Source organism: Oryx dammah, unplaced genomic scaffold (assembly GCF_014754425.2).
Source record: "Oryx dammah isolate SB20612 unplaced genomic scaffold, SCBI_Odam_1.1 HiC_scaffold_6, whole genome shotgun sequence".
Taxonomy (NCBI): Eukaryota; Metazoa; Chordata; class Mammalia; order Artiodactyla; family Bovidae; genus Oryx; species Oryx dammah.
Window position 1 is genome coordinate 35,092,536 of NW_024070190.1, and position 27,148 is coordinate 35,119,683.

Here is a 27,148-nt window from a genome sequence, read left to right on the forward strand (position 1 = left end):
TCTGGCCGTGGAGTATATGACTAGCCTCCTCCCAAAGAGCTGCCCTTGGCACAACCCATCCTCACTTCTGCAGGAGCCACTCAGATCATCAGTGGTCTTACTTTAGCTTATTAGACTTCACATAATTTACAAAAACCTCCACCAACTTTTTGGAGTTTTCGTGTTTCCATGTCATAAGTTAGCACTCACATCCTTCTCTCGTGGAGCTTCCTGGTGGAGGACTCCAAAGCCTTGCATTTGTCTAAGTCTCCCACTCTTCCTCTCCTCCCCACACAGTAGATAAAGGGCCTGGGATCAGACCATGGGGAAGCAGCTAGGTCTGTCTCTAGGCAGGTCTTGGATAAAACCAGAAAAGGATGGAATTAGCTTATGGGAACTCAGTAGCAGACATGGTAGTTTGATTGAACTGGGTCACCTCCTTGACTCCAGAGCAGTGATGCTACCCACCAGCATCTGAAGACACACACTGCTACTGTTATGAATTATGTCCCCACTTCTTTCTTTTTTTTTCTTTTTATAAATAGATAGCAACAAAACCAGTTTTAAATATTCATGAGTGTAGAGATTTTTTTTAGTGTGGTCAATTTTTTCTAGGGCCTACAACAGTACCTTGCACATAGTAAGAACAATAAATACATGTTGAAGAAATGAATGAAAATTAGTTTGAAATGATGGAGCAAGTTGGTATAATGGTTGCCAAACGAATAGAAAAAAGTATGTATCATTATGGCTACTAATGTTGGACTGCACTTAAAGCCTAGGGATCTAGGATACAGACGTCTGGTCAGCTAGGCATGGTATCATTTTGCTCCCCACTTGGGATGTCAGAAGCAGGCAGGGAAGCAGGACTCGAACATGATGGTGAGGAGAGACAGGAACATACCGTCAGAATTCAAGGACCCAGGGGTCTGAACATTTAGAATAACTTGTGCAGCCAAGATGCTGAAATTGCACAAGGAAAGAAAAAAGCGACACCAACTGGAATCAACAGAAATTCGCTTCCCCCTGGGGCAGGGAGCCAGCATCAGCGGCTGGTCTGGGCTGGAAAGGCTTCCGAGCTTTGACTCTGTGCTGACTCAGGTATTGCCTGAAACCTGGGTTGCAATGAGAGCCACCCTTTGGGGGAGTAAGCCACCTGCTCACTGTGAAATAGCAGATACCACAATTTCAGAGCAGAAACAAAAGCAGCAGCCCTGTGATTCCCTGCCTTTGGACGGCACAGTTTCCCTGCAAAGAGTCCTATTAGCAGGAGGAAGAAGGGCTGTGATGCTAGGGGGAAGATGTCTATTCTCCCTTTGTGTGTGAGGTCCTTCCATACGCCTTTTCCTCCTCCCTTTTTCTCCCTGTTTCCTTCAACCAGTGTTTATTAAGCATCTATAATATGGTAGACACAATTCATTAAATACTGAGATACAGCTAGGAACAGAAGAGAGGAAGCCCCTGAATTCCAGGAATTTCCAAACAAACAACTAAGGACATACAACATGGATAGAACAGGAGCTGGATGATACCATGGAGCCAGCCAGAGAAGGTCTGGGGCAGTGGCATTTGTGAATGGGGGAGCAACCAGTGAAGAAGCCCCAGGGTGTGGGTGAGTGGGCAGTGGAGGAGGAGCAACCTTTTGAGGGGCAGCAGTAAGAAGTGATGTCAGAGAGGTGTGGCCACCAGCTGAAATCCTTATCTCCAGAGCACAGCGGAATCTCCCTGCTCTGAGCTCCTAATGGTACTAATGTACTACCCCATGCCTAAAAGGATGAGCCCAATTGTTCCTATCAGTAAAAATAAAACCATTGGTGTGGTCTTTCCTGGGCTTCCCAGGTGACTCAGTGGTAAAGAATCCGTCTGCCAATGCAGGAGACAAAGGTTCAATTTCTGGGTCAGGAAGAGACCCTGGAAATGGCAACCCGCTCCAGTACTCTTGCCTGGACAATCCCATGGACAGAGGAGCCTGGTGGGCTACGGTCCACGGGGTTGCAGAGTCGGACACGACTGAGTGATGAGCACGCACATACACACAGGCTTCCCTGGTGGCTCAGCGGTAAAGAATCTGCCCGACAATGCAGGAGAGAAGGGTTCGATCCCTGATCTGGAAAGCGCCTGCATGCCTCTGAGCAACTAAGCCTGTGTCCCACAACTACTGAGCCTGTGCCCTAGAGCCCATGCTCCGCAACGTGAGAAGCCTGTGCACGGCAACTAGAGAGTGACCCCTGCCTGCCACAACTAGAGAAAAGCCTGAGCAGCAGTGAAGACCCAGCACAGCTGAAAACAAATAAAGTAATTAATTAAAAAATTGGTACATACTCATGCATAAATATACCTATTTATATTTTGTACTCTATAAAATATAGAGGATGGAGATAGAAATGAAAAGAATGAGATAAAATGAGGATCAACAAAATTTCTAATCATTTCCTCTACTCTAATGGACTATCCTGTGCCCTTCTTGGGGAGCAGGACCCTGGTTTATTACTCAGTGTAGTTTCTTTTCATTTCTTTCTTTTTTTTTTTTTAAGTATTTTTATTTATTTAGGTTGTACCATGCAGTATGTGGGATCTTAGTTCCCAGATCACGGATCGAACCTGGGCCTCCTGCAGCGGAAGCACAGAATCTTAACCACTGAACCACCAGGGAAGTCCCTCTTTTCATTTCTTTTTAATATTTGTTTATTTATTTGGCTGCAACAGGTCTTAGTTTTGCTGCACAGGTTCTTGCTTGTGGCGAGCAGGCTTCTTTCTAGTTATGGCTTGCAGGCTCTAGAGCTGCAGGCTTAACAGTTGCAGCTGGCAGGCCTAGTTGCCCCTTAGCATATGGGATCTTAATTCCCCAACCAGGGACAGAACTTGTGTCCCCTGCTCTGCAAGATGAATTCTTAACCACTTAACAGAGAAGTCCCTCAGGATAGTTTCTTAATGTGCATTGAATCTCCACAAGTAGATGTACATTCCTTTAAGCTAAACACTATCTCTTTCTTAATGTTGCGTGGTACAGGGCTGAACAGATGAAAATAGTAATTACTGTCCAAGAGTCAAAAGCTCTAATTCTGGTGGACACACAGTGGGGCACCGGCGTGGAGGGTCTCCAATGGGAAGGAGGGATAGATCCCATGGCCTCTCTGTGGTCAGAGGAAAGATTTCTTGTATTAGTCAAGATTCAGCTAGGAAAGTAGAGCCACTGTATTAGGGAAGAAGAAATTTATTGTAAGGATGAGGACTTACACAACTGGGGAAGGAGCTAGGGATGTAAAAGTCCAAAAAGGATTGTTAGAGGACAAGAGAACAGTCATTAAGCAGCCTGGCTGGGCGGAATGAGTCAGAGCTTGCAAGGGAGACTGGAAGCTAAGTGCCTCTGACTGCTGGAGTAAGACCGGGTGGGAGGGTTGGTGCAGAAGTCAGCTTCTCTGTGGCCACCGCCTCTGTGAGTTCACGTGAAGCATCTGATTGTAGGCCTCAGGCTGCTCTTGGTCAGCAGGGCTGGTGGTCAGGAGGGAGTACTGGATACACAATGAGGAAGAGCAAAGACAAGAGCGAGGTGCTGGAGTCTACCGGCACCTTTATGTCTATCTCTCACAGCCTTTGACCTACAGTGATCTTCAGAGCATGGTGGCTTCACTTCTGCCTCCCAAAGCTCATGCAGATTTACTTTTGCCTTACTCAAACCCAGAATCACACAGGGAAAGGCACTGTGAGAAACACAGCTTCCTGCCCAAGTTTAACACAGAGCAGTCCAGCACATCCCTGAAACTGATTCCCTGGGTTTTGCATCTGCATTCATGAAAAGAAGCATCGTGATTATTGATTTGTCTTCTCAAACACCTCAGTGCAAGGAAGGGAAGGACCTGGGAAAGTGAATGCAAATATTCTGTGTTTGTCATATCAGTCGTATTCGACTCTTTGTGACCACATGGACTGTAGCCTGCCAGGTTTTTCCATCCATGGAATTTCCCGGGCAAGAATACTGTGTTGCCATTTCCTTCTCCAGGGCATCTTCCCAACCCAGCAGTGGGATCTGAATCCCCTGCATCTCCTGCACTGACAGGTGGTGGATTCTTTACCACTGTGCCGCCACCTGGGAAGGCCAAAGGCAAACGTTTTAGTCACTGGAAAGGTGGAGCATCTCCTGAAAGTTAACACTTTAAAATACGTGTCTGTCAGTGAGAGACTGAGCCTCAAACTACAATGAAACCACAAAATCTGCTACCTAGTAAGGCCTGGGGAGCATTTTTTTGGCTTCTGTCTGTGGATATTTTAAACTTAGCTGGCTCCAATGTGAAAGGCAGAAGGAACTCCTTTGAATTTACCTTCTTCTCCTTGTCCCTGATCGCTCTGTGGGTCAAGCACTGAAGATCAGGGAAATAAAGCAAAGATGAGAGGAGAGGTGGCTAGTCTGCATCCTGGATAATTGCAAGAAGTGATTTTATTTAGCTAAACAAGCACCTATATCACATTAAATTGTATGCCAGGCATAGATCTAAGCGCATTACAAAGAGTAACTAACTCAATTGTCATATCAATTCTGTAAGATCTTTCTACTATTAACCTTCCTTACAGACAAGGTTGTTGTTGACGCCTGGTGGGCTACAATCCACGGGGCCACAAAAGAATTAGACACAATTTAGTGACTAAACACCAGCAACAACACAGATAAGGTAAGAGGCTTAGAGAGGTTAGGTAAATTGTTTAAGATCACACAGTTGGAATTCACATCAAGTTTAATTGTAGATTTATGTGTAAAGGGTTAAAAAATTATTCACTGAAATCAAAAGCTGTAGAAAGTGATTGGTTCATTTTTGTTATCACTTGTAAAAACTATCCAAAATATGTAAGCTGTCATTTAAAGAGGGACCTTTTTTTAAAAAAATATTTACTTATTGGAGCATAATTGCTTTACAATGTTGTGTTAGTTTCTGCTGTGCACAATGTGAATCAGCTATGTGTATACATATATCCTCTCCCTCTTGAGTCTCCCTCCTACCCTGCCTCCCAAAAGAGTGACTTTCTTAGGGACCAGGCAGAGTTCTTTATTTCATAAAACTTTACTTAATACTCACTACTGCCCTGCGAGGTATGTATTATGATTCTACTTCGTACTTGGAGAAATCAGAGAAGTGATTTGTGTGAGACCACATAGTTGAAAGGAGATTCAGGATTCTAAATTGACTTCAAAGAAGCTAAGAGGAGGCTAAGATCCATCATCCAGAGTCCAAACCCTATAAGTCATTCAGCTCCTGGCAACTAGAAACTAAGTCAGGCTCCCAAGCCAGAATTCTCAAGCAGTGTGTAAAGTAACTGGGGGTTGGAGAATCAGCTGGTGATTTAGTGAACCTGTATTTTCTGAAGGCAAATGATCATTTCTGGAGTCTAGGACAGGGCATCCCATTTTTTTTTTCATCTCTCTCTTGGCCCCATGATTTGTTTCTGTCCCTTCTTAGTTTCTGCCCTCCACTGGGTTTTCTCATCCCTGGATCTTTGAGGGACAAAGGACAGAGATGCAAATCTTTGCCTCTCCTTTCCTTTCTCTAAACATATAAATCCTTTTGCAGGCTTTTCCCCCCTTGATAATTACATAGCACTTTATAAAATTACAAGAATTTTGAAGACCTTGCACTTCTGATCTTTTTTTGAAATATAAGTGGACCTCAACTGCACCATCTGTTAAGCTTTTTCTGGCTCATCTCTGAAGTTTTTCAGGGCCTCAAAGTCCCTCAATTGCCATCTCTCCAGAAGGAAGCCCTATTCCTCATTTTCCTTATTTTGCTTGCAAATTCAGAATGAAAAAGTATTCTTCTCTCTTTTTTTAAATTGCATGTCTCTTTGAAGGGTGTTTATTTAAAAAATTAAACATAATTTTGGGTAATAAAAGAATGTTTATCCTTTAACCTATTCTATGGGTTTTATACAATAATTTCTAGTCATTGATCTTTTCCTTTTAAAACAATGTTTCTCCAGCTTTCTACTCCTACTGGTATAAGCTCTTCCTGTCATCCCCTCTGTCTCATCTCCATCTGCCAGTTTTGATTTCAGGCCAACTCTAGACATATAGTAACTGCCAATTCACCTGGTAAGATCATGCCCTCAGTATAGAAACACAGTAGATATTAGTTTGACATGCATGTTCTTTTGGCTTAAATGGCTAAGGATGTGTTTTTTGGTAAGAAAGAATCAATTCTGCATTTAAAATGTGGATCTAGTGTGTGATCTTTACAAAGTAACGAAATGTAAATTATTTGTCAGAGTTATTTTCACTAGGAATGCACTCATTCTGATTAGCATCTATCTAACTATCATTTAAGTAACTTTTTTTCAACCATTCAGGCTGGGTTGCTTATTACTTGTTATTTTCTAGGCACTGTGCTAGATACCAGTGTTAGGAAATAAATGACACTATCCTTTAAGCACAAAATTTCTAATTCTATTCCTGAAACTTTTACTAGTGACTGCTGACTTTGGGAAAGCATTAGTGGATTTCAACTGCCCCAATATAAACTGAGGGGCTTGCACTAAGTGATTTTAGTTTTAAAACCTCTGAAATCAGAGGCCACAGGAGATGTAACTTCTTGTTTTAATTCAGTCGTTAAATTGCTCAGCATCTTTGCACCTATTGTTTAGTCTCTGGATTTCAGTCCTCTATAAAATAAATGGAAGGCATTAGAGGAGGTTTGGAAACGTGTATTCCGAGGAAATTTGTTAACAGAACTTTGTAGGGTTCTGTGTTCAAGAAGGTTTAGGAAACTCTGGAGTCAGAAAGTTTCTTCGTTCCAGTGGATTTCAACTGCCCCAGTATAAGCTGAGGGGCTTGCACTAAGTGATTTTAGTTTTAAAACCTCTGAAATCAGAGGCTACAGGAGATGTGACTTCTTGTCTTAATTCAGTTAAGTTGCTCAGCATCTTTGCACCTATTATTTAGTCTCTGGATTTCAGTCCTCTATAAAATAAATGGAAGGCATTAGAGGAGGTTTGGAAACGTGTATTCCGAGGAACTTTGTTAACAGAACTTTGTAGAAAGAAGGGTTCTGTGTTCAAGAAGGTTTAGGAAACTCTGGAGTCAGAAAGTTTCTTTGCTCCAGGACTGCTCAGAAATTTTACTATAGCAATTTTGCTTATGACTCTCTAAGCAGGTGATAGCAAATGTGTTTCCCAAATTTACTGACAGTAGAATTCTGTTTCCCCAGAAGCATCTTTGTAGTACTAATAAATTCAAAATACATTTGAAAAATAAATGACTGTATACTTTCTACCGCCCTTTGTTGCAGCAATGCTATTATTGGATCAATTTCATGTCACCTATCTGTTAGTTTATATTCCAGCATAGCTGTGCTGTGTGCATGCTGCCAGACTTCGTTTTTTTCTTCAAGTTGTGTTTACAATTCTCTTGGTGCACAGGCAATTATATCACCAACCCTGAATACATGGCCTGCAAAATCGTACATCTCATTAACATTTTGGTCAGTAGTGTCCAAAACAGTGTTTTTTTTAGGGAAAAGTTCCTAAGAGTAGCATAGAGGAGGCTCCTTGGAGGAAGGATGAGATAAATGAACATGAGAAATAATAGCATTAGTCGGGCTGATTTCCATGAAAACTCGAAGAATTGTATTCGACATTTTGATGACTAAACACAGTCTTTCCTGTCATAGGAGTGCTATTCCTGACCAAGACTGTTAAGAATCAGAGTAATAGAGCTGAGTGGCTCCATGCAAAAGTCTGTGGTCAACATCTGTCATGTTGCAGATCATTAATGTTCAATTGAATTCTATTATCTTCATGTTACTCAGCTTCATTTCATTGTCATTGCTTCAGCTGGGGATTAATTAACTATTTATGGGAAGACAGGACTTGGAGTCAGGGCACTCACAATGGGGTTTTAGTCTCAAGCAATGGTAAGAGAAGACACAGTTAAAAGACTCCTGATTTGTGGGAACTTGTTAATACTTTGATTAAACAAAAATAAATGAGAATAATGCCAATATAATCCATATCTCAAAAGGAGAAAGAACATACTTGGTCTTCCTAAAGAATTCAGAAATGATTCTGGCTTGAATCTATTTGGAACTGGTTTATTTGCCACTTGACTCTTCTTAAGAGCTAGAAAGAAGCTGAGATAAGAGAATCAAGTTAGCAGTTTCTCTACAAATCAGCTCCTCATTAGCAAGAGTGGAAATCATGTTCCATTATTGTTTCTGAGGACAGCTGATACAAATGAAACAGGGAAGTAGTATGAGATACTTACAACTTTATGAGGTGGGGGAAAAAGTCTTCCATTAGGAATTATTTTTTAAAACCTCACAAATCAGATTCCCTGGAGTTCCAGTGGTTAAGACTGTGCTTCCACTGCAGGGAGCATGGGTTTGATCCCTGGTCCATCCCTGGTTGGGGAACTAAGATCCCACATGCCACACGACATGGGGAAAAAAAAAAACCACACACTTCACAAACTACTTAGATGTTTCCATTTTGCACATATATGTGCATCATGATTAGTTTTATTAGATTTAAAAGTCAAATGAAATAATTATCATCTCAATATACATCCCCAAAATATTTATAAACCTGTGTTGGGGGAATGTGGTATAAATTCTGAATTTGCCTAAGTATCCAAACTCATGCAATCCAATTATATAGTAAAATAATATACATTTTTACATATATGTTAATCTTTTTTAAACCACTTTTGATTGAAGTATAGTTAATTTATAATGTGTTAGTTTTAGGTGTAAAGCAAAGTAATTCAGTTCATATGTATTTGTATATATACATTCTTTTTCAGATTCTTTTCCACTTAGATTATTGTAAGTTCTCTGTGCTATACAGTAGGTCCTTGTTATTTGTCTGTTTTATATATAGTAGTGTGTATATGTTAATTCCAAACTCCTAATTTATCACCCTCCACATCCCCTTTGGTAACCACAAGTTTGTTTTCTGTGTCTGTGAGCACACCAATATCTTTTGATATGCTATACTAATTTATTCTTCAGAAAACAGCCAAATTATTTGCACAGTAAAATTCCATGTCTGAAATAATGTTATGACCTGCTGGTTTGTCCCAACTTAGTTAATAACTAAAATAAAATGAGAATATATTTAGTCAGCATTGTGAAAAATTGCCACACATCTTGACAAAGCAAAATTTTCTATCACTGAACGTCTATATATATTACAATTCCAAGACCAACATATTCACACAAGACCAACATAATCACAAAAGTGACTTCTAATCATTTAAAAACCATGGTTCAATTTTTGATCTGTAAGCTGCACACTGATATGGGAAAAGATGAACCAAATTCTCCCCCACCCCCACCCTGTTATTCTTTTGGGAACAGCCCGGCCACTCCAGATGGTGTGTTAGTTAATGCTGGACATAGCTTTGGAGAAACTTCCAACAGACGAAGCCGGTGATGTCAGGATTTTGCTGTGCGTCGTCCCCCTTCCCCCCTGCGGTTCCCAGGGTAGGAAGGTGCTGAGATGGAAGCCGAGGGACGCCCGCCCACCTGCCACCACCTGTTCCCTCCTTCAGCCCTCTGCTATAAATTCTCCTCCTTCAAAGATTGATCCAGCACTCTCCCACAGCTACTGCGGAAGAAGCGCTCCTTTCCTATCTGAGCTTCGTAAAAGATTTTGTCTTCCAGAAGTCTCCGGTTTTCCCAGAGAACTGAAAAGACCTTTCTCGAACCAGCCACACCAATTCTGCTGCAGGAAAGTTCCCTTCTCTTTTGCAACTTAACATTGGGAAAATGACTTTCTCTTTTACCTCTCAATTTCCTCTAAATTTTGCCAAGTGAAGAGACAGCTATTTGGTTATCCAATAGGACACAAGGCGGAACCCCGCACTCCCCACTGCAAACTTTCATTCCACGTAGTTGCTTTGTGTATGACTTAATTGCTAGGAAGAGCCTAATTGCAGAGCGGGTTCATACATCAGCCACGCACAAGTCGTGAAAGGACCCGAGAGTTCGGCGCCTCCCTCCTGCCGGCGGGGAATGAAGTCCTGCAAGCCCTGCAACTCGGCGGCGGGAGCGCGTGCCGCGCCCCCTTGCGCGGGTGGTGCCGAGTGCGCGGGCACGTGCGCGGGGGCCGGGCGGCTGGAGAGCGCGGCGCGCAGGCGCCTAGCGGCAAACGCGCGCGAGCGCCGCCGCATGCAGGGGCTCAATACGGCCTTCGACCGCTTGCGCAGGGTGGTGCCCCAGTGGGGCCAGGATAAAAAGTTGTCCAAGTACGAGACTCTGCAGATGGCGCTGAGTTACATCATGGCTCTGACCCGCATTCTGGCCGAGGCTGAGCGATTCGGCTCGGAGCGGGACTGGGTCAATCTCCACTGTGAGCACTTCGGCCGAGACCACTACCTTCCGTTTGCCGGCGCAAAGCTGCCGGCAGAGACCGAGCCCTACGGCCAAAGGCTCTTCGGCTTCCAGCCTGAGCCCTTCCAGATGGCCAGTTAGGTCGCGCGGCCCGGTCGGAATGAGACGCCCAGTGATCCGCGCTGTGGAGCCGTAGCCTTCCCCACTCGATGGCATAGGATGGACACATTCTTAGAATAAAATTAGGAAATTTCCGGGTTACTTTTCGCATCTCGAGCCCTAGGGACGCAATGCTTTTATTGCTTTTCTCTTTTCCTTCTTATTATGTTGTAGATTTCATTAATGCATCTTGGAATAGTTTTGATTGCCGAGAATAATGGTCCCTCCCCCCTTTCTGGGCGACTTTGAGGGAAAACAATGTAAGAAAAAATAGAATTGGGTTATATTGCAGGTTTAGTCCTCACTTCCTTGAACTTAGTAAGTTTGTCCTGCTGGGGTGACGTTACAGTATCCCTTACCTGTGTACGCTTAATACAGAGCTGCCCTCCTGTCTTGTAAATGCGTTTATGCTTAGTGTATCGCGTGTGCATGCATGAAGTAGACTTTTTTCTTTCTTTCTTTGGTAGAATACATGGGTGTGAGTGCTCTGTGTTTTTTAACATTGTGGATACATTATTGTAATGTACATTTTGTAAAATAGAATTAAAAACTTGGGTTTGCTTTTCATGCGAGGTGCCCTGCTAGTTTTCTGATGGGACTAAAGGTCTCTGTGTTTGGGGGGTGGTGACATTGAGTGCTTACCTGAGTAAAGATGTATTTACATCTAACCCCAGCAATTGGCAAAGTGCTGTTTTGTAATCAGCAAAAAAAGACAAACTGATGAGCGTACAAGTAATTAATTAGAAAGTGTTCTCTATCAACTTGGAAATAGATATATTTTTCATGGTTTTTAAAAAGATTAAATTAATTGAAATACTCAACTTTTAAACAGCTAGATACACAGTTCCTTAATCTTTTATTTTCCTTATTAAGCCAGTTGCTAACTACTGATTCCTTACAAGTACTCCAATATATATATTTGCTCATATATGTATTGAATATATGTATATTTGGCTTTTGGAAGTGATTTGCTTTTAATCAGTACTAGTTGAGCAATAAGGGCTTCACTACCACCAAGGCTAATCAAAAAAGCAGTAATATAATACACATGGTATTGGTTTGAATTACTTTTATAAGTTTGCTTAAGCATTGGATGAATAAGCCAAGCCTTTAAGGTAAAGAATGACTTGGTCAACAGACTGCATGCTTTTCGGTGAATGTCTTGCTAATAATTGGAAAAAGCAAGACTCTTAAGCTATCTGTGCCTTTGGAACTTGCCACAAGTTAATAAAACAATGACATTTCCCAAACCCTTTTTATAATATTCTGGGTTCCGACACCTAATATCAGGCACAGCCATCATTTGCAATTTTTCTAGAGTCTTCATTAAAATTTTGTTAGTTATCTCTGATTATCAAATTCCTTTTGGTTTGTAATGAGTGGCAGTATCTTCCCCAGGCTGTCATCTAAAATTTACAAAATCACAAGTGTATTGTAGAAATTCTGACAGTCTAATACTGAATTTCCCTTTCCTTCTTATCTAATGTATTTTTGGTTGTGTGCCTCCATCTGGGACTTTAATCCCCTGAACAGGGATGGCCCCTGTGCCCCCTGCAGTGGAAGCTGAGAGTCTAAACCACTGGACGCCAGAGTTTTTCCCCTACCTTCTGATACCTGTAAATAAGAAACTAAGGTGTGCTCAGGATTTTGCTTCCTCAGTGCAAATTAGAGAATAAAATATTTAACCTCTTGACTTCAACAGCTCTTAGAAGACACGGTAGTCCCAGAAGACAACACAGATCTAGAGGGGATGATGTCCAGACCTCTTTCTGGCCATACTCCACTCTGCAGTGAGTACTTGGGCTCTGGCAAGGTTCAGAGCATCTGCCATCCTATTTGAGCACAGTAGTCTACTTATTTAGCCTTAAATTGCTTCATTAGGAGCCCCAGTAAGTTTGTGGTTTGTAGAATGAATAAAATGAGCACTAAAATAAAATATGTTAATCAGAGAAAGTCTCACAGATGTATTAAGATTGTTTGTCCTTTTGTTACATAGGGTGCACCTTCCTCTCTCTGGACTATAAATACCTTGCAAAAGAGAACTGTACTTTTCATTTTATCTCTGTGGCTTCTAGCACAGAGATAAACATGCAATAAGTATTTCTTTTTTGCTTATTAACAGGAAATGAAATGAAATCAAATGATTTAATTAAAATGTGATTCTAATCCTATGCCTCTCTTCCCCCATCCCCATTCCCCCAAAAGAGTGGGAATCTGTTAACTATTATGCTTTAGTGGCTCATTTCTGTTGGAAATCTCTGGAAACAACTTAGATCTTACCAAATTCCTAAGCTTTCCTAGTACTTGATGTGCTATTTTATTTTATTTTTCCTGAAAAGACAGTTGAAGAAAAAGTAAATGGGTCTCAGTTATCAAATGCGATCTTTGGTAAAACTTCAAACTGTATGTTGAGGAAGCTATTGTGGCTTATGGATTAGGAGCTTGGATAAAACAAATGTAAAATATTTTTGAACTTAAAGTTCATATATTATTATACACAATAGAATTTAAATTACTAAACAACCTAAAAGTTGGTCTTGTTGTTTAGTCGATAAGTTGTGTCTGACTCTTTTGTGATCTCATGGACTGTAGCCCACCAGGCTCCTCTGTCCATGGAATTTCCCAGGCAGGAATTCTGAAGTAGGTTGCCATTTCCTCTTCCAGGGGATCTTATCAACCCAGGGACTGAATCTGTGTCTCCTGAACTGACAGGCAGATTCTTTACCATTGAGCCACTAGGGATGTCCTAGCTGCTGCAATGTACTATATTGTCTCACCTTTGAAAATCTATGTTCGTTGTAGTTTGATAACAGAACATATTGAAATTTTAAAATATTCTTTTATCCATGGCCCCTTTCCTCAACAAATCACCATATATTATCAAGCATCTGTTTATACCCTGGCTTACCAAGCATCATCTTTGTCCTTGGGTAGGCAGTCAAGAACATACATATACTAATCAGTAAGTGGCCCTAAACAGGGTTTAGCTGAATGCTTCAACAGCAAAGTATCAGTGATACGTCCCATAAAAGCTCCTAAGAGAGACATTAAATAATGAAAGAAGACCCACTCCCAGGTATCGTTTGAGTTCCATTAGTTATTTCATGTGGGCTTTCTCTAGGTGCTAGCTACAAGTTGAGGCCAGACACCAGGGTCAGAAGTCTTGAAGAACCATATACAAATGAACAGGGCTATCAAGATGGGGAGGGCCGTCCAAGCTAGTGGTTCTCATCCCAGCCTGCTCATTAGAATCACGGTGAGAATCTTAAAAAAATATACCAATTCTCGGGCCCCCAGTTCAAGAACTGATTTAACGGTTCTGAGGTGAGGCCTAGATTTTTTTTTCCAGTATTCTCCCAGTGAGTCTAACTGGGTAATGGGGTTGAGAATTGCTTAATTAAACAATATGTACTATGACACCATTAAACTCATTACTCAAAACTGATTATATTGATGTAGCATTCTTTGCATTTATAGATCTTAAGAAGGATTAGGCTTTCTTAACATCCAGCTACAGCCAATTTCTTAGTTAATGAGGTGACCTTTATATTAATGAAGGTCTAAAATTTCCAATGGATATGAGCCAGATGGGATGTATTTGGGTTGTGGCTGCAAGATTCAACAGTTAAAGCTCAGTTCACTTAATTTTGGTCTTCTTGTAGTAAAAGCAAAGTGTTGTCTTGGACTCATTTTGGCTCTGCTTTCTGGTTAGGTTTCACTAAAGATATCTCTTTTTGGTACCTGTGGGTAAAATAAATTTCAAAGCATATAATTACGTGACCAACCTTTTCACATGTATACCCATTCCCTTCTCTGGTCATGAATATACTAGAAGGTGCAAGCTTAATGAGTGTTTTATTGAATGAACACAGGACTTTTGGATTGCTATTTTAAACTGGCAGCGGGTCCCCCAAAATACCCAAGCTGAAAGAAAACTACTGAGAGGAAGAACTTACCCATCTCACATTCGAAGACTGGAACCAAAGCACAACCCAAAACAAGCCCAATAACTAACTGAGAATAAATAAAATTTTATTTAATGAATAAAGAAACAGTCCATCACATCCTCTAAACTGGTTTTTAAAACATCCAGTTTGAATTAAATACTGGTACCATCTAGGTTGAATGAAATACTGATTTTTAATTTTTCTTTGTTTTCTAATTGCAAAGTTTCCAAGCAAAACACAATCCCCAGCAAATCTTCAAGAAAGCACAACTAGAAAACAGCAATGGGTGTCATGGACACGATGTGGTCTACCAAGATATAGTACCATATAATTTCTGAAAAAAGACAGTAAATGCTCACAAACATTTTGGCTTAAGTGAACACTGGTTTTCAGTTTCAAAGAATACCCAACATGCATGATGCAGAGGAAAGGAATAAAAGCCAAGATCCATTCATTGCTTTCTAGTAATAGAGGCAAAATATACAGTTTATATAGTTCACACATTTCAAAATGTTTGCTGTAATAGTTTTTCCATTAGGATTTCAATAACCAAAAAAGTACTTTAGAAATTAAGTTGACTCAAACTTCCTGAGATGGAAGCATGGCACGTTTGTGAGCCTTCTGGGGCCTGGCGTATTTTTAGGTTAGAAGTCATACAGGCAGAGAAAGGAAAAGATAAGACGTGTCACTTGACCATGATTGAATTGTTAGTTGTGGGTGTGGGTGTGTGTGTACATGTGCACTCCCATAGAGTACTTCCTTTGTCAGTCCTCATGGTTACAATGAATCACGAGGGTTAAGTTTGGGGCTTGATGTAGCTAAGAATTTGAAAATGGAGACCAAAGGTTATGCTCGTTTTTGAGGGTCCTTATCTATCTGTTGGACTTGCCTGGTGGCTCAGACGGTAAAGCGTCAGCCTATAGTGCAGGAGACCTGGGTTCGATCCCTGGGTCAGGAAGATCGTCTGGAGAAGGAAATGGCAACCCACTCCAGTACTCTTGCCTGGAAAATCCCATGGACAGAGGAGCATAGTAGACTCCTCAGTCCACGGGGTTGCAGAGTCGGACACGACTGAGCGACTTCACTTCATCTATCTGTTATCCTCAGGCTGATTCATTTAACATAAGGCCAATGACATGCTAGTATGGAACGTTTCTTCATTAGAGCCTAGAACAGTATAACAGAGTTTTCCTGAACTACTTGAGCCAGAAAGGAATACAGGAACTCTCTTGCTATTTCTCTGTGCACTGTGGAGCCATTATTTCCACGAGCTTCAGTCATAGGTGCAGGAGTCAGAGTTCCCTTAGGCTATGTTGAAATTAATTTCCCTTGAATCTACCTGTAGAAAGCAGCTAGGATACTTCTTGAATTTATTTGATTTTTCTGCAGATTTTTTTTCAACTGCATAGAATCTGGGAAGAGGAAATTCCCCCATAGTGTAGTACCCTTCTAAGGAAACATGACATAGTGGGACAGAGAAGAAATGTGAACTTTTAAAATAAATCAGCTACTTACTTTGGAGAAGAATATTCTTACCATTTTCTTTGGAATGAAGAAACCCCTGCTATCACTTTTTAAAAGGGTCTGTGCAGTAAACTCTTCATAAATATTTATTTATTTATCCTACCCTTCATCCTGGGAAAGGCTCAAATATTTTATTTTACAAATAAAGAAACAAAATCCAGAGTTATAGAAAAGTTAGAAAACATGTCTGAAATTCATCTGAATGCTTAAAATTACCTTGGAATTCCCCTGAGAATTCCTAGAAATAAGGTGCTCTCTGGATGCTATTAAATATTTTACAGATTTTTATCTTGACAAGAAGGTAATGAGAGAGGAGAGTAGGTCATGAAAAATGCTAAAGCTTGGAAAAAAATAAGTGAAATTTAATCAGAAAAGAGGATACAGTATCTCTAAAAACAATAGTAAGTAAAAGTTAATTTCCCAGTGTGCATTAAGAAAAATACAGTTGCACTCAAATTATTTCATTGGAATTATTTCAGGACTTTAACTCTCCTTAAAATACACAGTGAAATCATTTATACTGTGTGTACATACATTTAGTAATCTTTTGGTAGTGACTGCTATGGGCAGTACTAGAACATAGTTCACTGGATTCTTGCACCACTAATTGTGGAGAAATTACAAGAATCAGCCTCCAGTTTGCAGGTAACTCACTGAATCTGTGTAGAAATATCAAGTTCTTTGGAATTTTAGAACATCAAACAATTCTTTCTTGCCATACTATGTGAAAATCATTCATTTTCTTAGTGGGTACTAAAGTACTTATTGTAAGAAAACTATACTTATAACGCCATTAATTTCCAGTTGAAACTGGTCAACTCCCCCACCTCATCTTTTACATCTTTAAGTCTCATTTTAATGTGTCTCTATTTTCAGTTAGGAGGTAGAATGAATTTTTATCTTAGAAAGTAAAAAACATTCTATGAGAGATTTATTGGGTTTGTTGGATGTTTTAGGAAGACTAAAACCCAGTTACCTTTCTGTTCCTCTAGGGATGTCTGACCAGGTTATAGCATATGTGGTAATTTTTTCAATTTGAATAATTTGTATACAATTTATACAATTGAACAATTTTTAAAAAATCACTTTTAAGTATTGAATATTTGTATATTAAAAAATCAGCTTAATCATTAAAAAACAATAGATAAACCTGGAAACTAGCACTGTTTTCTGCATTTTAAAGAAAAATGTTTATGTATTTCAACCTTCAAATATTTATTATCAAATAATGTTGAAATATTTTAATTTTTATTATTAGGGGAACATTTTCTACTCACTTGTATGTTAAATCTTCTAGCAAATTAGCGAATATGCCTCTACAGTACAGCTATTTTCTTTATGTTTACTCTCAGCATTTATGGCACAATTCTCAGAGGATTAAAAAGTGAGTTCTTTCTCTATTTCTTGCAATTTCAAGGCTATTGCGTTTGAAGTGGCCATTATTTACATATTAACAAAAAACCCCAGCATGTTTATGGTTCTACAACACCAAGTATGCTAACTAATATAATTAGAAAAAAGAGGCAAACATAATTTTACAAATATGCATTTTTTTTGCATCGCACAGAGTTTTTAAAAACATGGTAGTAGCAACTTTTTTTTTAGCATACTGATGACCACTGCATTGTCAAAGTTTAGAAGATGCTAGGCATTCTTCCAGCAATGCTTCAGTAATTAACTTTCTGAAATATTGATCCACTTAAAACAAGGCAAGTCAATTAGTGGTGAAAAGGACTTCAACAAGCGCTATTGCAATCTAAGTAACTGTTCATCTTCCTGGTGAGGCACAGTGATTTTCAACTCGACCATCAGTGGAAATGCTTTGAGTCCAGGTTACCTGGGAAGAGACCTTGAATAAAGGTCATTATCAGTAAATTTGCCTTTGAGTTTACAACCAAATTATACATAGCCCACATACTCACAGACTCAGGCCAGGATCTCAGTCTGAAAGGCTTTTGGGGAGTTTTGTGGGGAGGAAGAGGACAGGAGGAGTCTGTGATCAACCAGAATAATTTGGGTGTCTGGATTCAGTTTTTAAGACCTCCCCTCCCAGCCTGACTTTTTTCGTTTTGCCAGCATTTCTATTGATATTAGAAGTTGCTGGGAGTAAGAAAGCAACTGCTTTTAAAGGTGCAGCACCCCCCATGAATTTAAAAGACCCTCAGGCATTCAAGATTTGTTCAGTTTGGACTGGTTTCTTTTGAACACCAAGCCAAGATACATGGGGGCAGCAATTAGGTCATTGTGGAGCACGAAACATGCTGGGAAAGGGGAAAAGAGGGGTGGGTTACAGCCTAGGGTATTTAGAACAGGGGACACAGGGCATCTTGGAGAAAAACAGAATGGGGGATAGATGTAGAAAGGTCCATAGATAGTGTAGCTTGGATGTATCATGGACCCAAAAATGGAGGAGGAAGTAGTCTTTTTGTATTGCTTGGCAGTTCAGGTTTAATGGTGTGTTTTCTTTCTCCATTTTCCTTCTGATTCCCATTTCCATGACTCACCAAATTATGAAAAGTCCTTCACTTGTTTGGTTAGAAGGGAGCTTATGGGGTCTGCATGGCTTTTTGAAGAAAGGGCCAGAAGAATTGTCCCAACTTTCCCTCTTTCCCTGCTCCATTTTTGCAGATTCAGGGCTTCATGAATGCTACATGTGCAGCGAGTGTAGTGCAAGATAGTAGGGGCTAACGAGGACAAAGTGCGTGTTTACTTCTGCTTTCCAGGCAGGCATTGCACGTGCAAAAGGGAGGAAGTACATTCTTCACTGACACTAACACCATAACCTATGCTATTTGCATCCCTTGCGACCTTCTAGGGTAAGTTCTGTGATCAAACCATGATAATAAAATGACTCTTCTCAATCTCACTTGCTCACTGGAACCACCTGGGAAGCTTTAAAAACACTGATTCCTATGCCAGAACCCCAGAACTTGTGACTTACTGATTGGGGTTGTGGCTTGGATATTGGGATTTATTTTTTCAAATATTTATGTATTTGACTGCACTGGGTGTTAGTTGAGGCTTGTGGGATCTAGTTCCCTGACCAGGGATCAAATCCCTGCTGCCTGCATTGGGAGCTCAGAGTCTTAGCCACTGGACCTCCAGGGAAGGACATTTTGGGATTTTTAAAAGCTCCCCAGGAGATTCTAATATGCAGTCAAGGTTAAGAACCACTGCTGTAGACTCACTTCATTTTATGCAGAAACATACTGACTTACATAGAATTTTAAAGTTCAGTTTAGATCAATAAATATTTATTAAGTGCCTACTCTGTATAAGGCAACATTTTGCCATGGCAAACTTTTGACACAGTCCATACCAACAAGTAGCTAAAATCTAGTGCAGGCAAGACTGGGCTAGTGCAAGGGGAGAGACAGGCAAGTATATAGAAGCTGGGTTTTATACAAAGTTCTATACAAAATAATATCTTTTTCCAGACTCAAGAAATTTGCTATAAGATTTCAAATAAAATCAACTGTATTTTACTGGGGTGGTTGGGGGGACACCAGGAAGATATTTCATAGAAGCAGTAAAGTAGCCTTTGAGATGGCCTTTAAGATTTTCATAGATAGGGATTGGGGACAGTACTCCAGGTGGAGGCAGAAAAGAGCCATATGGGTGGAAATCAGGGGCCTGCGTTAATTTTACTGGTGCCCTGGGTGTGTTTTCTGAGTAATGGATGAAAAGCTTTGGGACCATATTGGAGCAAGGCTTGAATAGCGTGGGCAGAACAGCTGGCCTGGGTTGGCTCCAGGGAATCACTTAGGGTTCGAAAATTAGAGGAATGATAGGAACGAAGCAGTGCGTGCTAAGTTGTGTCCAACTCTTTGTGACCCCATGCAATGCGGCCCACCAGACTCCTTTGTCCATGGGATTTCCCAGGCAAGAATACTGGCAGGGGTTGCCATTCCCTTCTCCAGGGGATCTTCCTGACTCAGGGATCGAACCTGTGTCTCCTGCATTGGCTATTAGATTCTTCACCACTGAGCCACCTGGGAAGCCCAAATAAAACAGTACTTTAGGAAGAATGATCTGATGCTGAGATCGGGGCTAGACTTGAGTGGGGATAAAAAGCAGGACGAGAGGCAGGAAGACCAGTTAGAAGTCTCATTACGGTTAAAGTCAGAAGTATTGAGGGAAATTAAAGTAATGAAAGTCTGAGCTGGGAACCACAAGGGGGACGAAAGGAAGGCCTGAATATAAAAGAAATAATAAGAGTTAGAGTTAATATGATTTGTCAATTGATTAGATAGAAGAAGCAAGAAATGACTTAAATACTCCATTTGGATTACTAGGACTGTGTTGGTGCCACAGTTAAACTAGGATGATGAATGGTTTATGAAAGGGAAGACTGTGAATCTGATTTTGGATATGTTGAGTCCAAAGTTACTCAGCAGAACTGAAATTTCTTATATAAGTATTCCTTATTGTAACTGATTCCAGTAGAATTTGGATTTGTTCAACAGAGAAGTTCTTAACAAAGGGGATCCTGCCTCCCAGGTAACACAAGGCAATATCTGAGGACATTTTAGTTGGCCACAACTTGATGAGTGGCTGCTCCAATACTGACATCCAGTGGGTAGAAGCCAAGGATGCTGCTCAGCATCCTTCAGGGAGCAGAGGAGTCCCCCACAACAACTAATTATCCGGCCCCAAGTGTCAACAGTGTCGAGGTTGAGAAACTTTGCTGTAACATAATCCACAAGTTAAAATTGGAGGAACTTTAAAGCTTCTTATAGTTTAGGCTCAACAGTGCCATCTAGTGGCTAAATAGAATATTTATCCTAAAATCCTCAGAAAGCTAAGGCCTATACCCAGAAATGAAGACTATATCCTCTCACGGGAGAACTGTCTAGAGTTTACATTAATAGATGTGGTGAGGAGGTTGGGTGTCCAACTGTGGAGAAGCAATACTGCAGTTAGAAAATGCTGTTTGGTTATAAAGAGATTTGATAATAGAAGCCAATATGGAAATATGTGTTCTAAATGCATTCTGTATGGAATGCATTCTACATCATTACAGTTGCCTATACCTTTACTATTGTTCCCACATACATAAGAAAGGAAATTAAATCTAATAATTCTGCTAAATAACTGGCTGAAATCTTTATTTCTTAAGGGTTAACCTATGATATTTATTTAGAAATAAAGACTGAAAATAATTAAGATGATTTCTAGAGTCATGAAAAATGTAGGATGAAGAGCACTAGAAAATCCCCCTTGACAAAAGGATTTTTGCTCCAAAGAGCAGAACTTGACATGCCTTTTTTTTTTTTTTTTATTTTTTTTTTTTTTTTGACATGCCTTTTATCTTACCGTTCCGGCTAGATTCTAAGCTTTCTGCAGGCAGGGACTGTGTGTTATCATATTTGTGTATGGCCCACAATCTCTAGCATAGCATTTTATACAGAGTAGACACACAAAATATTTTTTGAGTGAATGAATTTATTTTTATACTGGAAATCTTTGCCTTAAAGTGAAGGAAATTTCAAGCCTTTCTAAGCAATTACTATTTGTTCACTTGAGTAAGATGCCAGCTGAGGGTGTCTGGCTCAGAGAACACCAAAGACTTGGGCACAGGGAGTTGGTAACAAACACTCCAATTCGTTTTCCTAGTGAATCTGGAGCAGACTGTGCCATGACAACCATCCCTAGGGCAATGTTTTGACTGGTTCATGCATTGTGCATTTCTCTAATGTAAAATTCATTCATCCAACGAATATTTATCAAAGGTCTATTTTGTGCTAAGCAATCTTCTAGGCACTGGGCTATCACAGTGAATGTAAGTCTAAAAATTCCTTAGGTGGAGAGGCAAATTCTGAATTAGTGAGTTAGAATAAAGAGGCACATTCCTTTTCCCTCCCACTTCTTCAGTTAGCATAGTATTTTCTGAATAGAAAATGCAATTTGACTAATGATTTCAAAGCAGTTCACAACTATTAAAGACCTCTCCTTCCACAACCACTGCTTTGCTCGGGTAAATGAAACAACAAAAACCATTCTCTCATCACTTCCTCTCCTTGTTTGCATTTTTTCCTTTCTCATTGCTTCATAGATGTGCAGATTTTGGGGGCCGTGGGGAGAAACAGGAGAGTCATTATTCTATGGGCAGATGATGATGATGCCTGCATAGTTCTGCAAGTGGCAACTGAAGCTCGTAGTTTTGAAAGTGACCCCACAGAAGATTTCCTTCTGGTTGGTTTATTAACAACACTTTAGTTATAGAATCTATATATATATTCAGAGAGAAAAACCACTCACCATCATATTCAAAAGAAAATGGTGCAGGCAGGCTGGTGGGTCCCTATTTTGGCTATAGAATAAGTGCATTGTGCAATGTTGAGCATTTAGTGATTTTTTTTTTGGTATCTCAGGCACATTTTGGCACTGTATCTTGTGGCTCAATACACCCAGGATAAGCAGATAAGCACATCAAAAGTGCTTCTCTATGTATGTGAGTTGTATAGCACAGTCTCCTAGTGCTAAGTAGAAGCTGATTTAATGAATCCAAAACTTCTGCTATGAATGCAATCAGTGAAAGGTGATGGACACCACCTCCCCCCAACCCCCTTGCCTTTTCCCTTTGTATTGTGTGGTGAGTTAAGATACCTAAGGTCACTACTGTCTAACTCCTTTCAGCCCAAGCATCTGGCCCCTCATTGCTCTTAGGAGGGCCTGAACACCCCTAACACAGCAGAGGGCAGAGGAGTATGCTAACTTTTTCCCAAAGCAGTGGACAGCAGCTGCATTATATCTTTGGTTCATCCATATTATCTTCTTATTTTGTTGGAATCTTAAAAGGTACAGCCCTCCATCTCTCCCAGAGCTGAGACTGCAGGAGTCCCCAGCTGACTTACTCAAAGCTCTCCTTGCCATAGGTCCGGCAGCATGGAAACTTACTCAAATCCAGTTGCTTGGAAACCACCTTATCTGGTTTGTCCTCCTTCCCCCTCCACAGTCTGCCCCCTTACACAGCAGGCACCCAGACATTCTTAAAGTTCATCACTCTCCACTACACTCCGAGAAGAGCAGGAATACACCATCGTGCTTTCCATGGAGGAGAAAGCAGAGAAAATGTCAAGTCCTTTACTGGTGAGGGATCCATAGCGACTGCCACTGGGCCGGACGGTCATGGGTGGTGGGATCTGGTGATGCCACTGAGCTGGAAAATGGACCAAATCATGTGTTACAATCAAAGGAATACAGTCTAGCAGGTACACAGCAGGGGTGCATTCTGTCCTCATGCCAACACTTTGTGTGGGATCTTGGTAAATCGTTGAAATATATGAATAGCTTGGTCTGAAATGCCTCATTTGTAAAAAAAAAAAAGGGAAAAAAAAAAAACAATAAAATCTCTCCTGTCCTGCTAGGAATAGGGAAATTGGGCTCGTGATCTCTTGATTCCGTAATACCAACCCCCATGATTCTAATCCAGCAAAATCTGGGACTATCAGAAGGAAGAGTGGGTGATGAGGGTGATATCTCAAAATTATCTCCGGACCTAACATCACTGACCTAGCATGGAGTCTACGGGGCTGGGCTGGGGTGTGGGTGCAGAGAGAGTTGTAGGCTCTCAAGGGAGGGCTCCTCAGAAGGAGGAGATGAGATATCTGTGGAAATGGAAGACAAAAGATGAATCCAGACCTCTGACCAGTACTTACTGCTCATCCTAGTCACCCTTACTTACCTACCTACTGCCCTAATCATGTTCTAGTTAGTTATAGCCAGAAGACTGAAAAGTAACATATGCAATCAACCAGGGTTGGGGGACAAAAGAGAACAGTGTTAGAATTTCCATGTTCACTAAACACTGTCCAGCGGAGATCCTGGTTTCAGCAGACAGGATCTTTAGGCTTGAACATGTCCTGAATGAAGTATCCACCCAAACTGCTCAGTCCTGGGTGTTGCCTCTGACTGAGAAATTACCAAGCAGCCCTCTCATCAGGTTTCCCAGATCCTGGCGGGGGCGAACAGGGAACACCAGGTGGGAAGCATTGATGCCCTGGGTCCTGGGGAATTATGGATGCTTGTAGCATTCCCAGTTATAAATGGGCTCTTTGTTGATTTCATTATTTCGAATTAGTTTTTCAGGGTCTAAATGCCTCTGAGTGAACTGATTAAAATCTGGAAAGCTACAAAACAGGACAAAACTTAATAGTGATTCCACAAGAGAGCAGGTACTCAGTGAAGCAACCGTGAACTTGTCAATCCCCTCGCCGCGGCCCCTCTGCCTCTTAGCTTTTCCTCAGCTGTCTCTGCATCCTAACCGGACAGGAGCTACTCTTAGAAGCCCTCCTTTGCGGGCGAGGAGGGATGCCTACTGTCCCGGTTCCTTGGGCAGGTAGGAAGTGGTTGTGGGGGGTGAAGTGGATTGATTTCAGCCTTAGTCCTCCATCCCTTCGCCCACACCCGGGTCCCAGCTGACGAAACAGCGCCTCCCGTTTTTGGAGCTGTGGAATCAGGACCGGAGTCTGGGAGACGTGAGCTGGGATAAACTGAAGTGGGGGCTCCGCCACGGACAAGTGTCATCGGTTTCAGGGCTTATTGGTAGGAGTTTCTTGGTTGGAGACTTGTTTCCTTCTGACGTGGTGAAGTGGGTGAAATGGTTAAGGCATTAGCTTAGATTAAGAAACATATCAGTGGCTTCTCTTTCTCCGGACTCTTCCAGGGGAAAGTACCTTAGAGTCAACTTCCTTCACAATTGAATTTCAAGTCGACAGATTAGAGAGAATAACCAGAAAGCTATATATTTCCTCTAAGTATTACACTGAGGGAAAATGGCAGGCCGGGACTCCTATGTGGTGCCCAAAAAGGGGAAAGGTGTGCATCTGAGTAGCAGGGGCCTCAGGTTCGAGGCAGTTACTTTTTCTTCTTGGTTATTCTGCTTCATCATGTTAAATCAGTAAGGAATATTAACCCAACCAGTTAGTTTTTTTAAAGAAAAAAAAAAGGATTACTCTTTTGGGTTAAGAAATATTTCTTAAAAATGCCAATTAATGTCAATTATAGAGGAGAATAGTAGAGGACACAAATACATTAGTAAAGATTAATTTGTTAAATATTTAGAAACACGACTCGAAGGAATGATGTAAAAAATCTGAATTTACTTTCCAGCTGTAGTCACTTAACTTCTCTGAGTCTCTGTGTTTCTTTGGCATTTAAAGGAGGGTAGTAACAATGACAGTAATCTCATGTGTTTGGGACTATCTAAGGGTGAAAGTTTCCCTTGGGGCTCAGCTGGTAAAGAATCTACCCGCAATGTGGGAGACCTGGGTTTCGTCCCTGGGTTGGGAAGATACTCTGGAGAAGGGAAAGGCTACCCACTCCAGTATTCTGGCCTGGAGAATTCCATGGACTGTATAGTCCATGGGGTTGCAAAGAGTTGGACACAACTGAGTGACTGTCACTTTCAGGACAGCTCTCTGTTATTAATCTGATTGCGAGATGAGAGTAATAAATATCTGTGGAAGAATTAACAAATGAATAGGGTCTGGAAAATTCTGCCATGTGGAGTTATGACTGGGGAATTACAGGCATGGGGAAGGGGTTCCCGTGGGTGACCCACTGCAGCAAGGGGATGGCATGAAGATGCTGGGTGATCATAAGTACAAGCCCATGTATACTCTGAAGTAGCTGTATTAGAAGTACAGATAAAAACCTCTTTTGGAAGAAGGTTAACCTTATAGTGAAATGGAAGAGTGTACAAAAGCCCTGAGGTGAGTAGAATAAAATGACTTTTAAAATCCATATCTTAAGCACTAAAATAAAAACCAATTAATTCATTTATGAAAACATACTACACCAATCCTAAAATTAAAAAAAAAAGATTTTTAAGCTGCCTATCACATAGGTCAACCGATGCCATTATACCTACCGTATATATCCAGCCTGGCAGTGCAGGACACGATGCCGGCTTCATTCTTGGCTGACAGTGTGTACCATCCAGCATCTGATTTCTTGGCTGGCTGAATGAGGAGGCAGACATACCCAGTTGTGTCCTGGTGCATGCTGGAGAAAAGAAAGAGTATATTGCATTGTATCTGGAGAGAGTTTAGGGTTCCCAGAAACTCATTTGTATATATAGTAGTTAATCCTAAGATCCTAGTTTATCCCTCCCCTGCCCCTTTTCCCTTCAGTAACCATAAGATTTTTTCCTATGTCTGTGGATCTTTTTCTATTTTGTAAATAAGTTCATATATAATTTTTTTTAGATTCCACATGTAAGTAATATCATATAACATTTCTTTGACTTACTTCATCTAGTATGGTAATCTCTAGGCCCATCCACGTTACTAGAAATGGCATTATTTCATTCTTTTTATGTCTGAGTACTATTCCACTGTATGTATATGTATGTTTGTATCTATATCGATATATGGACACTTAGGTTGCTTCCACGTCTTGGCTTTTGTAGGTAGTGCTGCAGTGTTTCAAATGAGTTTTCATCTTTTCTGGATATATGCCCAGGAGTGGGATTGCTGGATCATACGGTAACCCTGCTTTTGATGTTTAAAGGCACCTCCCTGCTGTTCTCCCTAGTGGTTTCTCCATGGTGGCTGCACCAATTTACATCACCACCAACAGTGTAGGAGGGTTCCCTTTTCTTCACACCCTCTCTAGCATTTATAATTTGTAGACTTTTTTTGGCTGGGTACCTGGTGGCATGCAGAACTTCCCTGACCTGGGATCAAACCTGTGCCCCATGCATTGGAAACACAGAGTCTTAACCACTAGACCACCAGAAAGCCCCTATTATTTGCAGACTTTTTGACGATGGCCATTTTGACTGGTGAGAGGCGATGGGTATAGGTACCTCATTGTAGTTTTGATCTGCATTTCTTTCATACTTAGCAATGTTGAACATCTTTTCGTGTGACTGATGGCTATTCGGATATGTTTTTTGGAGAAATGTTTATTTAGGTCTTCTGTCTGGGATTTGGTTCAGTTGTTTGTTTTGATATTGAGCTGTATGAGCTGCTTGCATATTTTGGAAGTTAAGCCTTTATTGGTTACATTATTTTCTCTCATTCTGTGGATTGTCTTTATTGCTTATGTTATTTTCTCTCATTCTGTGGATTGTCTTTTCATTTTGTTATAGCTTCCTTTGCTGTGCAAAAGCTTGTAAGTTTGATTAGGTCCTATTTGTTTATATTTGCTTTTATTTTGTTGCCTTGGGAGACTGACCTAAGAAAACATTGCTATGATTTATGTCAGAGAATGCTTAGC

General features: G+C 40.8%; 2 protein-coding genes across 5 annotated transcripts in view; one reads left to right on the forward strand and one right to left on the reverse strand.

Annotated features, from left to right (window-relative positions):
* The first annotated feature begins 9,974 nt into the window (after positions 1-9,974).
* ATOH7 (atonal bHLH transcription factor 7) lies at positions 9,975-11,379 on the forward strand. The gene has a single exon (XM_040242281.1). The coding sequence runs from the start codon at positions 9,975-9,977 to the stop codon at positions 10,431-10,433; it is 459 nt and encodes a 152-aa protein (XP_040098215.1). The 3' UTR covers positions 10,434-11,379.
* Positions 11,380-21,349: 9,970 nt separating this feature from the next.
* MYPN (myopalladin) overlaps positions 21,350-27,148 on the reverse strand; it is an 89,656-nt gene continuing 83,857 nt past the window's right edge. For all 4 annotated transcript variants that reach the window (XM_040242219.1, XM_040242217.1, XM_040242218.1 and 1 more), the window contains 2 exons: positions 25,797-25,930; positions 21,350-23,084 (listed from right to left, as the gene is read on the reverse strand). In XM_040242219.1, coding sequence (XP_040098153.1) covers positions 22,915-23,084; positions 25,797-25,930 — 304 coding nt within the window. In that variant the 3' untranslated portion in view covers positions 21,350-22,914. The remainder of the gene's footprint in view (positions 23,085-25,796; positions 25,931-27,148) is intronic.